This window comes from Lepisma saccharinum, chromosome 23, assembly GCF_977018435.1.
Source record: "Lepisma saccharinum chromosome 23, izLepSacc3.1, whole genome shotgun sequence".
Taxonomy (NCBI): domain Eukaryota; kingdom Metazoa; phylum Arthropoda; class Insecta; order Zygentoma; family Lepismatidae; genus Lepisma; species Lepisma saccharinum.
Genome location: NC_139251.1, coordinates 16571877 through 16589691, shown reverse-complemented (window position 1 = coordinate 16589691; position 17815 = coordinate 16571877). Strand labels below are relative to the sequence as shown.

General features: G+C 40.5%; 1 protein-coding gene across 2 annotated transcripts in view; it reads right to left on the bottom strand.

The window, feature by feature from the left end:
• The window catches only part of LOC145977744 (discoidin domain-containing receptor 2-like), a 522813-nt gene that overhangs the window by 101332 nt on the left and 403666 nt on the right, over positions 1 to 17815 (bottom strand). Inside the window, exons 9-10 of one of the 2 annotated variants that reach the window (XM_083109999.1) lie at positions 11038 to 11430; positions 5499 to 5683 (exon numbers count right to left, since the gene is read on the bottom strand). In XM_083109999.1, coding sequence (XP_082966125.1) covers positions 5499 to 5683; positions 11038 to 11430 — 578 coding nt within the window. The remainder of the gene's footprint in view (positions 1 to 5498; positions 5684 to 11037; positions 11431 to 17815) is intronic. The other variant, XM_083110000.1, reaches the window with a different exon arrangement.

The window sequence follows — 17815 nt, the reverse complement described above, 5'->3', positions numbered from 1 at the left end:
ACGTGTACCGTATGATCATGGATATACAGCACTGGAGATTCCGTGGATGTCCAATGGATATCCAAAGCTAGATATCCAAGATCCCATGGACGTCAAGGACATCTATAATATCCACGGATCTGATCTGGACATTGCGAATATCGTATTCCTTGTAGACTTGTGCTGTATCCTATAAGGCTTCATAAAAAAAATCACAATCGTGTTAGTACGGTGCCTGACTGGCAAGCGTTGGACCCGGATTCGATTCCCGGAAATCGAGTTCAGGTGGAAATTTTTCGATCAATGCCCTGGATGCAAACGGCTCTGGGGATCACACAGCCTCTAATCAATGAGTACCTACCAACCGTAGGTGGCGAAGGCTGCCGGAGCGTGGTGCTCATCTGTATCATCTTTACAAATGACCAAGACTGCGATTGCGTGGCACCCTATAACTTCGCTCATCCTCCACATGCTTCAAAGAAATTTGCACTATGCATGGGTCAGCTTTTACCTCAACCTTTTTACCTTACACAGGCACTACCTGCAACAAAAAATTAAATGTTGACCAGACCAGAGATCGTATGTGCTGTAACTGAACGTAAGCTGAGAAAGGCTGCAGCAAATATGGCTAACACGTTCCAAACGAATGGAAGTTCTCTATTTAGCATACAGTGAAGCCTAGCTTCCTTGTTGTAAGCGAAATCCTTTCACCTTAACATCCAGAGAAGACACATAGTTCGAAACAGTTGTCAAATTCAGCTTTCCCAAATGTTGCAAAATTTCAATTTAAAGTAACTAATGATAAGTTAGTTATATCGCGAAAAATAACTCTTACAGTTACAACTGCGTGGTGGAGTGGTTTTGCCCAGCGCGCTACGACGTCGTGAATCCTGTCTTGTCTTGTCGATAGGTATCCTTTGTGAGTGTCCCTTCATTAATTTCATCATATCATCTCTAATCCTCATCTTCGCGATTAGCAAAAATTGGCAGAAAAGCGAAGTAAAATAACTTGCTTCAATCAAAATTGCTTCAATCAATCAATCAAAGCTACTTACTTGTAAAATTAGCTAGTTACAGTTAGAATTTCCCAAAAAAGTAACTGTTATTTGTACTGTAATACTGCGTTACAAATACATAACTACTTAGTTTGAAGAACTGAATTCCGTACCGCGATAACGCACCCGCGCATCGTGCATTCCAAATCACTGAATTCCTGGCCAAATTCCTAATTAGTGTGCTTCCCACCCTCCTATTCTTCGGATCTAGCACTAGCAGAGTTGTGCCTATTTCCAAAATTGAAATTGCCGCTCAAAGGAAATCGGTTTGAGTCAACTGACCAGATAACAGTCAAATACGGCGACGTGTTTTAACACACTCAAGAAGGAGGACTTCCAGGAATGTTTTCAAAAGTGGAACTACTTTGAGGTGACTAGTTTGCAGGGGATTCATCACATACTGTCATTTGGTAATTACAAGCATAGTCTAAGAACTTTTGAATCACACCTCGTATAATACCGGGTGAAATTTTTACCTCCACCCCAACACCATTGCATACCAGGTTTCTTCCCAACTCATTCTTTGGTACCTTTCGCAAAGCAACTTCTATCTCTTACCTCTAAGTCGGCTAAAGGGGAGAAGGGTAGTCGGTGCAGAGATAAGCGACCATCTGCCTTAGATTTCTGCATGTCATTTCGCTACACTCCCCAGCTTAGCCACATTACACCAAGGAGAGCTGAATTTATAGCGACAAGGTGATAATAAAAAAGGAGGGAGGGTGGTGGAGGGGACCCACCGCGGGTACCAGTCACCTATAACCGGCGCTCAGGAAACGGGGGGAGCGAAGATAATCACTTATTCTGATGTACAGGCACATAGTCTGCGGACAGCAGACAGTCTGCCTCAGTCAGATAACTGGGCGACTTGTAATATACGCTCTGGCTGGAAAATATGAAATGCTATTCATTTCTTGTGAGAGGTTCATAATTTTCCTCCCCTCTCTCGTCTGCGTTTGATGAAAGGAACTTGATTCAGAACTTGGGTCATGATTCGTCATGTCTCTTAGCTCGTGGCAGGCATGTGCCGTGTCATATATTGAGATCGAGGAACTTTTTGAACACAAGGCTTCGAGTTTTGAAAGGAATAATTCTCCAAAGGCACTGTCTGAGCCAATACATCGAAGTTGATTCACAAGTTGCGTGGGAGAGATACTGGGACAGGAACGACAAAGAACAAATGAGAATCAACTTAGCGACAATTAAATGACATTTTTTTTCTCACCGATTAGTAGAATTTCTCTACACGTCAAACAAACTTGTTTTAAGTCCACTTTACCCTCAGATGGGCTAATCGGGACTAGACCTAGAGTCAATTTTCCGACTCCGATTGAAAACGGGGCCAAGGGTGGGTACACCTTTTTGCTTTATCCTCAGTCATGAACATCCCTTCTGTCAGTGAACATCTATACACTGTTCCAGCTAACTGTAGAGCAGGACGGAGCATATCGGCAGAGGAGGAGGAGGAGGAAAATCGAATGGTGAAAGCGCAGTGTTGCCAACCGTACGGTCCTGACCTTGCATGTACGGACGTATGTCCAGACCTTCGTCCGTACGCTAAATGCACGGCTTGTCAAAATTTGCTCTTGCAGTGTTCTGTATAGGACGACGAACTAGAAAATAAAATAAATATAGGGAAAATATCATGAAAATAGTTATATTTCACATACATGTAAGTAGTAACATCTCCCATTTACGTATGAAAGACAATGTCAGGCATATGTGCACCCCTACATGCATTTATACGCTCCACAAAATTATTGATAACCCTCTCGCAGATGTCTGTCCCGATGCCTCCAATCACCCAGGCGATTTCACCGTTGACACTGAACCAGTTGACTGAACATTAGTCTGCGAACTGTAGACCCGTTAGGTGTCTTATTCATTCCGAAGTTTTCGCACTGTCTGCATTGCACTTTCACCACTTTGGTAAAATGTATTCACAATGAGAACACCTTGCTCAATCGTAAACTGTTCCATATCGTAACCACAACAAACGAGTCAAAACAATTGAGGCTACATTAATCGGCATGACAACAGATACCAACATTGGTAAGAACAGGTCTGCCAACCTCGAAACAAAACAATAGCACTCGATTCAAATTCGGCGTCCTATACGGAACACCCATTATTACTCTAAGAAATTATTAAACCAATCGTACGGACCTGGAGACAAAAATTCGGTCAGTTTCTCATGTGCGTTCGGTATTATCCTTTTCAAAAGTTTTCAACACTGACAGGGTGAAGCAAGGAAATCGGGTAACTCCCATCGCCCATTACACAATCCCGTTTCTCTCACTGTTCATTGGTGGAGCCGTCTCGCGTCACTACTTGCGCAGAGACTTGTTCTCGTTCGCCTGGTCTACAGTTAGCTGGTACGGATAATATGGTCCGTCCGCAGTTGAACCAAGAATGTTGCAGAAAGCAGACACATTCCATAAAGTTGCCTCCGGGTTCGAATCCCGGCCTATACATAGGTGATCTTAGTTAGTGTCACTTCATCAATTTTTTTCACATCATCACTCAGAAAAGTCAGAAAAGCGATTAAAAATAACAAAAAACAAATCATCACTCATCCTCATCTTGACGATTAGCCAAAAATGGCAGAAAATGTTAAGTAACATAAGCCAATTCAATCATAGAGTTGCCCATCCCCCTTTCTACTGTTAAACTGGTTCGGCTCTTAAATTGGGCAACCCAATACAAAACAAAAACAAATCGCCTTCATGATTACGCACTTTCCCTGATGGGTTCAAGGATCTCTTCCTATACGCCCTCAAAATTGACAACTATACACTGCCACTCATAGCTCGGAGAATAGAACTTAAAAGCGTGATACGAAAGACTGTACAATGTGGATCAACCGGAGATCGAGTTCGGAACACCTTGAGGTGAGTACGTTGCCACTACGTCATCGGGGAGGATACAAAACGAACCTGGAACTCCAACGCTCCACAAAACAGATGCCCAAAATTCACTTAGATTTACGTAGCCCATCAGGACGCGCGTTCTCCGCCACGTCGTAAGGATAATTTTAACCACAAGCAAAATGACTTCGTTAGTCGAAATTATAATTGCTTTAAAGCTTTAAATAACTTTACCTGTATTGGTTAAACTAATTGATGGAAATTAGATAAACATTGTTTCTAAGGTCTTTGTGAGCGGAACTAAGGAAGTCTCGCAGCTGACTCAACGTCCCGACAGTCGGAAGGGTTCAATGAAAAAGTAGTACTGAGAAGGGTGGCCTCAGACATTCATTGAAAATTAACAAAAAATATATTTCAAATCGCCTGGGTATTTTTTACCAATACTAAATCCCTTACGCGTTAAAGTCCTTTCTGTAAATTTAAGATTAAGGCCACTATTCATTAAAATATGTCTTCTGAGAAGCTCGTGGCTCAAATACTGAACTTTCTGTGCTGATTGTATCTTATGACTTCCAGATTTTCTAGAAATTTAACAAAAGTACTGAACTTTCTTTGCTGATTGTACCTCATGACTTCCAGATTTTCTAGAAATTTAACAAAAATACTGAACTTCGTGTGCTGATTGTACCTTACGACTTCCAGATTTTCTAGAAATTTAACAAAAATACTGAACTTTCTTTGCTGATTGTACCTTATGACTTCCAGATTTTCTAGAAATTTAACAAAAGTACTGAACTTTCCTTGCTGATTGTACCTCATGACTTCCAGATTTTCTAGAAATTTAACAAGAGTACTGAACTTTCTTTGCTGATTGTACATTATGACTTCCAGATTTTCTAGAAATTTAACAAAAATACTGAACTTTCTTTGCTGATTGTACCTTATGACTTCCAGATTTTCTACAAATTTAACAAAAGTACTGAACTTTCTTTGCTGATTGTACCTTATGACTTCCAGATTTTCTAGAAATTTAACAAAAATTCTGAACTTTCTTTGCTGATTGTACCTTATGACTTCCAGATTTTCTAGAAATTTAACAAAAATTCTGAACTTTCTGTGCTGATTGTGCATTATGACTTCCAGATTTTCTAGAAATTTAACAAAAATACTGAACTTTCTTTGCTGATTGTACCTTATGACTTCCAGATTTTCTAGAAATTTAACAAAAGTACTGAACTTTCTTTGCTGATTGTACCTTATGACTTCCAGATTTTCTACAAATTTAACAAAAGTACTGAACTTTCTTTGCTGATTGTACCTTATGACTTACAGATTTTCTAGAAATTTAACAAACTTTTTCCTATAACGAAGCTCTAACTTAGTGTTCGCCTGTGGAACCATAAATGATATATGTTGTTAACCTATTGATTACATATTCATTGGAAACATACTACAATATTCGCAATTTAGGGAAGTGTAAAAGACATATCATAAATGATAGGAAAGTTTTTAGCTACAATTTCATTTCGTGATTTGTCAATATGTACATTTTAAGTTATAAACGTGAAGTTGGAACCAAAATCAATGAAAGCAAACTCACCTTCACGATGTCTGTGGCAGCGTAGTAGTTCTCGATGGGCGTCGTGGGTGTTTTTGTGGGCGTCGTGAAATTCTGCACGTCGTACGGCGGGGGTCGCGAAGTGGGAGGCGGGGGAGGGGTCAGGTTGTAATAAGAGGGCGACGTAAACTTAACATCATCTTGGAAGCTGTTGACGCTCGTAAAATCTGAAAGATAAAATCAGAAAGAACTAAATTAGGGTGTTCTGCAGAAGTTATATTGGTAGTTAGACACACTATATTTGAATCTTTTAACGTGATTATTTATATATATATATATATATATATATATATATATATATATATATATATATATATATATATATATATATTGAATGGAAAAGAATTTGGTAAATGTAGACAGTATAGTAGGGATGTAATATCATATACAGGGTTATTAAAAATAATGGTACAAAAGTAAAATTAATTTATTTTTAAGTGAAAAGATATAAAAAAGCAATTCTGGTGTGATAGAAGAAAGGAAGGTTGTAAATTTACCTGGGCAATTACAAATTTTGGATATGAGCAACCTGTGTAACACTGCAGATGTCAAAACGATAATCAATTTTTTGCCAGACGCGTTCCAACATATCCTCAGTTATCAGCTCCACTGCACGAGAGATGCGCTGCTTTAAATTATCCAGGTCCTGTGTAATGCAGTGTCTATGTGGTAGTCGTTTCTTGAATTTCGCACGAAAGTATGTCTGAACTGTAACAACTTCCCCTATTCGTGCAAATTCCATTACGCAATATGCTTGCTCTACCTTCGTTGTTGCCATTTTGGCTATCAACAACAAGTAGCGCCTCTAGCGGATTTTACGTCAACTACAAACACAGGCTATAAATTTACAACCTTCTTTTCTTCTTTCCCACCAGAATTGCTTTTGTATCTCTTTTTACTTAAAAATAAATTAACCTTACTTTTGTACTATTATTTTTGAATAACGCTGTATATAAAGCAATAGAAGCAACATTCATTGCATATATACGTACGTTGTATTTTATGATGTCAAATTTATTACAAAAAATATTAGAGCTATTGTATGAGCATTGTTATTTAGCGCCATCGGTAATTATGCGATATCGCCCGAACACTTGTCACTCGTTTATTTCGTTAATTTTAGCATTGATACTTACCTATTCTGCATTGCGGAAGATTCTTTAAGGTGAAGTTATGCATTTTTCCATAAAATAGTGTCAACTTTTCATATTACGAGTCATTATATGTCTTCCTTGTTCCGCTTGGGTAACAGACAATATGGCGTGCACTCGTCTTGGATCATCGCGCGTCGTGCTTGTGTCTTGTCGATTTGGAGTGGGTATGCAGTGTTTCAACCTTCTTCACCGAAAAATACCTACTTTCGTGTTCATTACGTCGTCATCATAAACCATTGACGGGTAGCCTCAAAAAACCATTCGCGATAGTCCCACAAACCATTGACGGATAGCCCCCAAATCCATTCACGATAGCCCCAAAAATATTGACGGATAGCCCTAAAAACCATTCACGATAACCCCAAAAATCATTCACGATAGCCCCACGGACCATTTCTGGCAAGGTAAGGTTAGGTTAGGTTGGGTTGGGTTAGGTTAGGTGAGCATAGTTAAAAAAAAGGGAAAAAATCTGGTAAAAAAAAGGCACGTTTGGAAACACTGGCGAGACCTCATGACTTTCGACGCTCGCGCTATCTGCAAGTACATAATGGAAACAACGGCATAATGTTGTCGCTTTACAGAAAATGCAAGTTCCTTACATAAAAAGTTATTATTTCTTGTTCTGCAACATTCTATGGTGAAGTTTTCAGTTTTGCGCGAAAGAAAATGCCTCAAAGAACTTCAACAATGCTACAGAAACTGATTTGAGTAAGTAGTTTCTCCTGTAAATTTGAAGAAATCCGTTCGGGCGATATCGCATATTTACTGCGCCATCTATCCATACAAGTAACAGTCCTCATTTTCCCCTTATGTTTGGTCAACCTCGGTTTGTGTGAATTAGCTGCATTGCACCATTGAAGGTGCACCTAGTACAAGGAAGAAATGTTGCCATTTTAAACAGTGGCATCCCAGTTTTCATTTCAATTGCATGCTATGAAATATATTATTTTGTCTATTTTCCTTGTAAGAGCTGTTAGGTGGAACTATTCAACCACGATTTAAAAACTGATTAATTTTCAAAGCTGAAACAAAGTGGATTATGTTTGTTGCGCAGAAGTGCACATTATTACACGAATCCCAGGGTATGTGATCTCTGGTGGACATTTTATGACCACTTTCCTGCGTAAAGGTGTGCAGACCCTGAGAGGGCTAAAGGTGGCCGGAGCGTGGTGCTGATGGCACCCATATTACATTCAATATGACCTAGATCTGGAATGTGTGGAGTCCAACCTCCTATGTATAGCTTTACCTTTGCGGTTCTCCAAACTTAAAATTAAACTTTATTTTATGATTTCTTTCGAATCAGCAGATCGGGAATCATCTGGGTGGGAATGGTCAACAAAGTCCGCATCTAAAGCTCTCAACGTCTAGCTCAATATCTGTTCGGCCCAGAACTTCCAGAACACAAAGCGGTGGGCCACCCCGATGGCATAGTGGTAACATCGTCGTCTTGTGATCAATGGCTCCCGAGTTCGATCCTCGGTGTAGACACACAGTGCTTCGGATCCTCTTTCAGCTGTAGGTTCAATCTCGATCAGCCCATTGGTACATAAAGCCAACTGCAAACCCACAGACAAGGTATTATTGTCAGGCTTACCCCTCGACAGCGTTGAGATTCAGCAGCGCCATGTCTTATTCTTTTTGTCAGAAGAATTGGAAGCAAAAGTGCGAATGGCGCCTCTCAGCGGATTATTTGGTAACTTCTTGCGGAGGGCAATTCCCAGCGGCAAGTCAGCGCAAAGGTTTTTCTGCCTTAGTTCCATCACCAAATCATAAACCGGCGACAGGGGTGCATAGTACCGATTCCCATTCTCACAGACTTAGCTTCTTGCACTTCAGGAACCACAACAGATAATCGAGTTTCTATCAGATGAACGGGCATGGAAAAGTTTTTACACATACCGCGCAACCCGCTCTCCGGTTTCTCTTCGAACATCTCTTCGTTATTAAATCAATATCCAAATTCCAGCGCCTGGATGTTTTACATTAATTTAACCTCTCTCTTCTTCATTTAGACACACACACAGTTGCATAGAGAAGCCGCTCATTCTTTCCGAAGAGAAATGCTGCTACCTGTAAGCGTAGCCCGGAATATTCCCAAAGTCACGTGCGGATGATGAAAGACAGAATCAGGAAAAGTTGGTAGAACCAGAGGAAAAAAAGAAGAGCGCCAAAGGAATTTCCGCCCACCGCAATATTTCTCCACGGCCCGGACAAGAGCGTGGATGTGATAACCGCGAAACTCAGCGATGCAGTCTTAAGCCATGCTATTAATTAGAAAAGTTTTGGTTTTTTGCACAAGGTTAGAAGGTAGGGGGAACAGCCGAAGGATAAAAAAAGAACGATAAAGTTGGATGTGGGGAAAGACCAATATTTGAAAAAGCTCTTTTTTTTCTCTCTCCCTGAAGTTCCCTTCCTTCTTTCTCTCCCATCTTCCTTCCTCCCAACCATATTTCAATTTTTGCCAGCAACGGAAGAACATCGAGAAGGGAGTGGAGTAAAATAAAGCTCTCGTCATTTTGTTTGAGGAAGGATCAGATTGCAAGGGAAGGCTTCATGAAATCGTAAGTAATGGCCGTCCTTCCCAAATTTACACTAGAATTGTTCATTCAGTGATAATTCAGTGTTGTTTCTTGCTGCCGAAATTAACACTGAGGTTCTTCCCTAAAGGAATTCTCCTCGCTATTTCTTTGACGTAGCCGCTGGGCGTAATAAGTAGGCTTCGGCCCCTTTTCTTTAAGCGTCGCTGTTTCCAAATATAAAGCTTTTTTATGAGCATTGTAATAAGTGGCGAACTGTAAGCAATCCTAGCATAATCCTATCATTGATCAGGGACTGCAACCACCACTGGATGCGTGAAAGATGTGATATTAGCACCTTTGTCCAAGATCGAATACTTTGTCACACAGACAACATTGGAGAATAATAATAATATGTAATTAATTATCCAAGTGTTTACATTTAAAGAATATGGCAATTCACGACTTAACTCCACACATCATTGAGGTCTTCGTGATACGATGTCATGTTACACATGATAATGGAACTACTACAAATGGCCAGATCCGGATAATTTCCTATTCGGATTTCAAACATCCGGATATAGGATATTTTGATATAGTATCCGAAATGTCCAAATATCCGGATTATCGGAAATATCCCGATATGTGTATTGTTATAATATCCTAATTATCCGGATATTCACATTATCCGAAATGTCCAAATATCCGGATTATCCGAAATGTCCAAATATCCGGATTATCCGAAATTACCAAATATCCGGATTATCGGAAATATCCCGATATGTGTATTGTTATAATATCCTAATTATCCGAAATGACCAAAAATCCGGATTATCCGAATTGTCCAAATATCCGGATTATCCGAAATGTCCAAATATCCGGATTATCCTAAATGTCCAAATATCCGGATTATCTGAAATGTCCAAATATCCGGATTATCGGAAATATCCCGATATGTGTGTTGTTATAATATCCTAATTATCCTGATATTCACATTATCCGAAATGTCCAAATATCCGGATTATCCGAAATGTCCAAATATTAGGATTATTTGATATGTCCGGATATCCGTATTATCCGAAATATCCTCATATCGAAAATACACGAATATGTGCATTATCTGGACAGTTTTATCCGCATATTTTCTTATTCGTCATGTTAGTATTTCTACTGTACGCATTGTCTACAGAGCCTTGATACAATCTGTCTGTTTATAAGTTTCCCAGGTTCTCGGCGTATTATTTTTAAATACACAAATTTATCCGCCGTAACAATAATAAAAAATACGTAAAAGGGATACAGTTTAGAATATATTCTCAGTTTAGTGTCCCGCCCCTTTATATGGTCATTATTTCCTTCATTACAGAACCCATTCTTAACAGAATACCTTACTGAACTTGAAATGGTAAGTATCAATCTGAATTCTCAGATACCATGATTAACAGCATGAGTTTGATATCCGAATATTCTAAACATCCCGATATCCATATTATCAGAATATCCTAATTATCCGAATATCCGTTATCCGGATTTTGTGGCCATCCCAAGAAACTATCTATTATCTTTCACAATATAAAGTGAAGGCCTCGGGTGTAATCATGGTAAGTGACATTTTGGTCATTTCTGAGTTCATTAAGAAAAAAGGTTATTAGAAGCTGTACTGTAGATAAATTGTTTTCGTGTTGTGTTTACAAATTTCAGAAAGCTTCACTGAGTCTAATGAAAATTGTTTAACTTGGCAATTTCACTTGAAAACTGAAGGATTACTTCGTAACCCAAAAATTACCAAAATGTCACTTACTATGTTTTACACCCGAGCTCTTGAAATATTTGCAGTGTCCTTACCTGTATACTCTCCGCTTTTACTGGAAGACAAAGCATCTTTCTTGAGCAAACACCCATACTCCTGTTTGCTGGACGGGAGCTTGTAAGGCTCGTGATAGATGGAAGAGTTCTCGCTGTCAGACTCCTCGACAGCCACGTGGCCGTAAATGTTTCCCTTCGCGCGGGAAATCCCGTTGTTCATCGGCGTCAGGTTCATGTTCATCTTGAGGTCCTTCATGTTGATGGTCACCTTCTTCTCCGCCAGGGGGCCCTTCAGCGCCGTGTGCTTGTGGAGCAGATCCTTCTTCCGGTTCCTTCTGATCATGATGATGGTCGTGGTGACCAGCAGGAGGATCACCATCGCCAACACACCCGTGATCAGACCGATGTACGTTTGGTTGTTGGTTGGTGCTGCTGGAAGAGATTGGCGATTGGAACGTGATTAATAACGTATATTTCATGTTAACTTATGTAGTTTAATCTAACTTAACCTACATTTAATTTAGTAGGGGAGAGTCGTCCAAAACGGCGACGGTGGGTTAAATGGGGAACTGACAGTACTTGTAAAGTCTACGTCGAATAAATGAGATGTTTCCAATTCAGTTTCTTTAGAAATTTCATAACGTTAGTTTGAGGTTATCTTTGCAAGGTTATGTTATTGCGTTGTGCTTTATATATATATATATATATATATATATATATATATATATATATATATATATATATATATATATATATACACACACACACACACACACAATGTGGAAACCATGGGAGTGTAACGTCTACGTCGTCGCAGTTGGTGTTGGATGTCTAAACACTGGAGGTAAATGTGGCAACAGCGCTTCTCAGAAAATCAGGCGCTGGCACGAAACACACGGTCGACTTCGTCTCGAGCTATGTCAAAGATACCGAAATGGCGTTCGAATCAGGACTTAAACTATACTACACTTCCTGGCAGTCTATGTGACAGTTTGAAACGAGTCGTGGACAAAGCAGACCGACATTCCTTTTTTCTAAGAGGTATTCATATTTTCGTGAAAAAAGTTTTCGATTTTTGTTGGGTCTTTTCAAGTCAGTTATCAACATTCAATTTTGGTAAGTAAAATTATTCCAGCTTTAAATTATATTTTGACTAACTGCGGTAGCTCAGCCGTCAGGGCGTCTGACTACCATACGAGGGACCGGGTTCGATCCCCAGTGAGGGAGAACCGGGATGTTTTCCACCCGTTCAAGCTGCTCCGGCGCCTACTCAGCGTCGTATAAAGTGGGTACCTGGAGGAAACTCTGGATCACATCACCCCAACCTTCAAGAAACTGTGCGGCCCTAACTCCACATGCCCTATTCGCCTTCATGGCGTGGTGCAAAGCACAGGGGAGCACTTTTACTTTTTTTTTAAACTTTGACAAACTGCTAGATAGGTTAGCTTACGTGTGTGTGAAGAGACGCCATGTTTTCTATGGTTAGTCACTGTCTGCTAAAACGGGGACGTTGAGGGTAGTCCAAAACGGGGTCGCCCTCTACAAGGCCTATGATTTCATTCTGATAAAAATCTCTGATATTATGCTGTTTATGAAGTGTTTAAATTGAGCATGACAGATTAGTTAGTGTAGATGTGTATAAAAATAACACAAATACCTCCTGTCATACTTTTATTGTATTTGTCATGGTTAACTTGACTTTTGTTTTTCAAAAAAGTTTTTGTAAGTTAAGTTTGTAATAGGCTTCGAATTCACATTGTTTCATACAACCGGTCGTACAAAACAGGGACATTGCATATTTTCCAGGGAATTGTTTGTTCTGCATCCTCTAATTGTTTTCTTTACACAAATAACTTTGTTTCGTGATAATCTAGGACCTACTCAGAAAAGAAAAGGTTTGAAACTTTTATCAGTGACAAATTTGTTTTTATTTCACCAAAATATGTTAGTGTCTCCATGTTGGACGACTCTCTCCTGCGTCAGAAAAGAGAGTGTGAAGGCAGGAGCGGAGACATTTAGTATACACTTTAATACTACACAAAATGCATACAGAAACGAAATGAGACTATTCATCATCTTCTAATACGAGTATTATGTATGTATTTGTGTATGTTTGTTCCAGCAGAACTCTCGAACGCCTGGAGCGATTTCAACCAAACTTGGAACACGTATCACTTGCAATCTCGAAAGAAATACTGTGGGGGTAAGACACCCTTGGCACCTAGGGGTGGGGGTGGGAGGGGGTGACATGTAAAAATAATCGAAAACGACAGATATTAGTGTGGAATCCATAGTTTTCGGGGTCGATTAGATGAATGCCGTTCAACTCTAAGACAGCCCTGTCACTACTAGGGGTGGGAGTGGGAAGTGGGTGACATGTAAAACGACCGATATTAGTAAAAAAAAGGTAAAAAAGGTAAAGTGTTCCCCTGTGCTTAGCACCACGCCATGAAGGCGTATAGGGGGTGTGGGGGTAACGCCCCACACTTTCTTGATCCGGTCGTGAGTGGGGGTGATGTGATCAGCATCACGCCCCTGACCGCCTTTACCCCCCAGGGTTTCCCCCAGGTACCCATGTTATTCGACGCTGGGTGGGCGCCGGGGCCGCTTCCATCGTTAGAAAAGTTCCCGGATTTGAACCGGCCGGGGATCGAACCCGGGACCTTTAGCATGGTAGTCAGACGCGTTACCGACTGAGCCACCGCGGCCACTTTCCAACCATGGGGCTAGAAGAAGGGGGTGACATGTGAAATAATCGAAAACGACCGATATTAGTGTGGAATCAACTCCAAGACACACCTGGTACCTCTAGAGGTGGGGGCTAGAAGAAGGGGGTGACATGTGAAATAATCGAAAACGACCGATATTAGTGTCGAATCAATAGTTTTCGGGGTTCCTAAGATGAATAGTCACACTCCCAATGCCGTTCAACTCCAAGACACACCTGGTACCTCTAGAGGTGGGGGCTAGAAGAAGGGGGTGACATGTGAAATAATCGAAAACGACCGATATTAGTGTGGAATCCATAGTTTTCGGGGTCTCTAAGAGGAATAGTGACACTCCCAATGCCACTAAACTCCAAGACACCCCTGGTACCCCTAGGGGTGAGGTGGGAAGGGGGTGACATGTAAAAATAATAAAAAACGACCGATATTAATGTGGAATCAATAGTTTTCGAGGTCGCTAAGATGAATAGTGGCACTTCCAATGCCGTTCAATTCCAAGACACCCCTGGCACCCCTGGGGGTTGGGAAAGGGGTGACATGTAAAACAACCGATAGAAGTGTGGAATCCATAGTTCTCGGGGTCGCTAAGATGAATAGTGACACTCCAAATGCCATTCAACTCTAAAACACCTCTGTCACCCCAAGGGGCGGGAGTGACAAAGGGCTGACATGTAAAACGACAGACATTTGCATGGAATCCGTAGTTTTCGGGGTCGCTAAGATGAATAGTAACGCTCCCAATGCCGTTTAATTTATTTATTCTTCCTCTTGGAGGTGGAACTAAAAAATGTTGCTCATAAATTGTTGTTAAATTTATATTATAGTGAATTTGTAAAATATATTACTTTATAATTTGTATACTGTACTTATACTTTTAAATACCTGTAAATAAAATTAGTTACATTTTACGATATAGTTAGAATTCATTAAACACCCGGGCAACGCCGGGGAATCAGCTAGTTTAGAATAAACGGACAGTCAGACTGCGGAGGTGGTGGTGGTTGGAAAGGGGAGGGGTTAAAGTTTGTTTATGTCCACAGTACTCTCAAATAGGTTAATCCAAAGCGGATATACTGTTTATTAAAGTTGTATTTGAACCACTGTGCTGTACAATATAGGTTATACCAGGGATCCTGGGACCCTTTATTGATTTCATTTATTTAACTTCACTTTTGGTTAATTGGGAAGATGAAGATGAATAGTGATAGGATGAAATTGATGAAAGAACAACACAAGTCCCACAGAGGAATCATAACGGCTGTGAATACAGACGCCAGAGTCTCGTTAGACTGTAATATGAACTTCAGGGTGTAGTACATGGAAGAGAGTTTGTGATTAAGATAGGGTTGCCAATGATAATCGAGGAAGCCTCTGAGGGGGCATTTGCTCCCATGCCCACTGCACCGGCACTACATCAAGTGTTGAATTGTTGTTTTAAGTCCACTTTATATACAGAATGGCTAATCGGGACTGGACCTACAGTTTAAAGTGGAATTCGAACCACAGTGCCATGTGCCTCCACCGGTATCGAACCCGGGACCCCTTGATTTCAAGGCGACGACCTTACCACTAAGCCATCGGGGAGACCCGACACTACATCAACATTCCATACATAATTTGATAAATAGGTACTATTTTAAGAAACTGTGCGCTTATACTCTGATTCTAGTGCTTGGTGTGGATTGAATTCAGTATCTTCTGGATATTTGTACAAGTATTGCAAAAAGGGAAAAAAACTCAATGTAACGATCCTTTGTGTGTCTTCTTATACCAGCATCTAGGAGCGCGCGCCGCGTGTAATATATCTGCGATAATCACTTGTTGCTTCCTGGACACAGGCAACGACAATCGACCTGGTCTGGTTGCTAGCATCTCGATCTTTCTAGTATTTATAGAATCCGTCGAAGATACTCTGTCCTAAGGTTCTGCAATCCGGAAATATGCTTTGTTTCCGGTGCAGATGCACTGAGTATCTTGGTTACCGAATTGTCTGCTTGACAAAGGATTTCCCCTAAGTTGAGTTTGATATTGCCCGAGCCACTGTTATTGTCGAGCATTCATCTTTTATCCATTTTTGTGAAATTCAGAAGTATTGTTACTAAACTGTATTATAAATATATTATTGTTAGTGTTGCCCACGAGACGAGACTTTGGCCTGTCTCGTCTCGTGGAAATGCTGTGAAATGCTGTCTCTAGTGTTGCCCACGGGACGAGACGGGACAGGCTTTTAAAAATTCGAGACGAGACGAGATTGACCATGTGTCATAAGACAAACGAATATTTTCGAGACGAGACAGCATTTCCACGAGACTCCACGAGACGAGACACGCCAAAATCTCGTCTCGTGGGCAACACTAGCTGTCTCGTCTCGAAAATATTCGTTTGTCTCGCGAAACATGATCAATCTCGTCTCGTCTCGAATTTTTAAAAGCCTGTCCCGTCTCGTCCCGTGGGCAACACTAATTATTGTAAATTGCTGAATGTCACCATCCAACAGTCCAATTTGTATTAAGCTTGCAACATTTAAAATATTATTTTTTGGTCCATTATAAAAATGATTTTCGAAGTCATTAAACTAACGAACTAAACAGCAATAGCAGTATTAGCAGCAAATATAAAAACGTAATGATGGAAATGTGTAGCACATTTCTGCTTTCCTGGTCTTGTAATCAGATTTTCACGTCTTCCGTTTTACTACTTCATTCTTCTTACACATTTGTTCCTTCCTTCCTTCTAGCTGAATATGTATTTTCGTATATTCTCTCTCCCGTTTTTCCCCTTTCCCTCTTTCCTCATCATCGTGTCTTACTTGTCTCAAATTTTCTTCCCATTCTCGTTCCCATTTATTTATCTTTCTTCTGCGCACGCGTACGTGTGTTGCTCCTTGAATTTCCGTTTGATTCTCTTTTCTACTTTGCCTATGTCTTGTTTCTTTAGTTCTTTTTGTTTGTTCTCCATCTTTTATATAGAACTAGACATTCTTTCTCAATGCCAATATTTACTTAAAATATACACTTTTCGATCCTGATAGCCTCAATTCTAGAAAAATTCCAGCTATGGATGAAAGAGGGTCGCAAAACAGGGTCACAAAACTACAAGAGGTCGCAAAAGACAGGTCCCAATAGGGCATGTCGTAAAAACATATGTCCCTAGCGGACAAGAAGTCGCAAATGGGCAAGTCGCCGAAAGACGAGAGGTGGAAACAGGACAACGTGCAAGAAGACAGGTGGCAAAAGGGACAACAGTTCCCAAAAAAGACAGCTCTAGAAAAAGGTCGCGAAAAGACAGGTCGCAGAAGGACATGCCATTCTTTTCACATTATTTCCTTCTTACTGATTGGACCTATTTCTTTTCCTATCTACCCTCTCCAGTTACTCTGTTTCTCGTTATCTCCTTTTATTTGCATCAGATTTTTTCTCATTCTCACTCACATTTATTTCTCTTTGCCGCGGGTGTGTCGCATTCCTATAATTTCTCTTAGCTTCTTTATTTTTCTCTGCCTGTGATTCATTGAGTGATTCTGTTTATTCTAAGTCGCTCTTCTGCCACTTCTGGCTAATTGCAAAGATGAGGATGAGTCATGATGCTATGATGCAATTGGATGTCCACTCAGAAAGAGCACCCATGTCCAGGCAACGATTCGAACCAGGGACCCCTGATATCGTAGCGCGCTATGATTACCACTCCGCTACGAGATTCTCTCTACCTGTGTCTTTCCCTTGTTTCTTCCTCTATCATGAAATTATATATATATATTTCTCTGCGTCAGTATTCACTTCATGATATTCTTTTTCGGTTCTGATCGCCCCACTTCTAGAAAATTTTCCTGGTGTGGAAAGTGGGCGGCTTATATTGAAAGCTGACTTCCAATCATTTCACTGGCGGTTGACGTACTTCTTGCTACATAACTTTATGTGTCTACCAATCGTCTTCGGGGGCGTGTCGCTCGTTGAGTGTCAACAATCTCAGTTGCGAAGTAAAAGCTGTAGGGGCAATATCGCTCTCCCATTAGGATGTTGCCAAGCGTACGTCTGTTTTTGTGAGCTGTATTTATTGGCTTGTTTGTACAGTGTTTGGGTCTTTTGTGTACT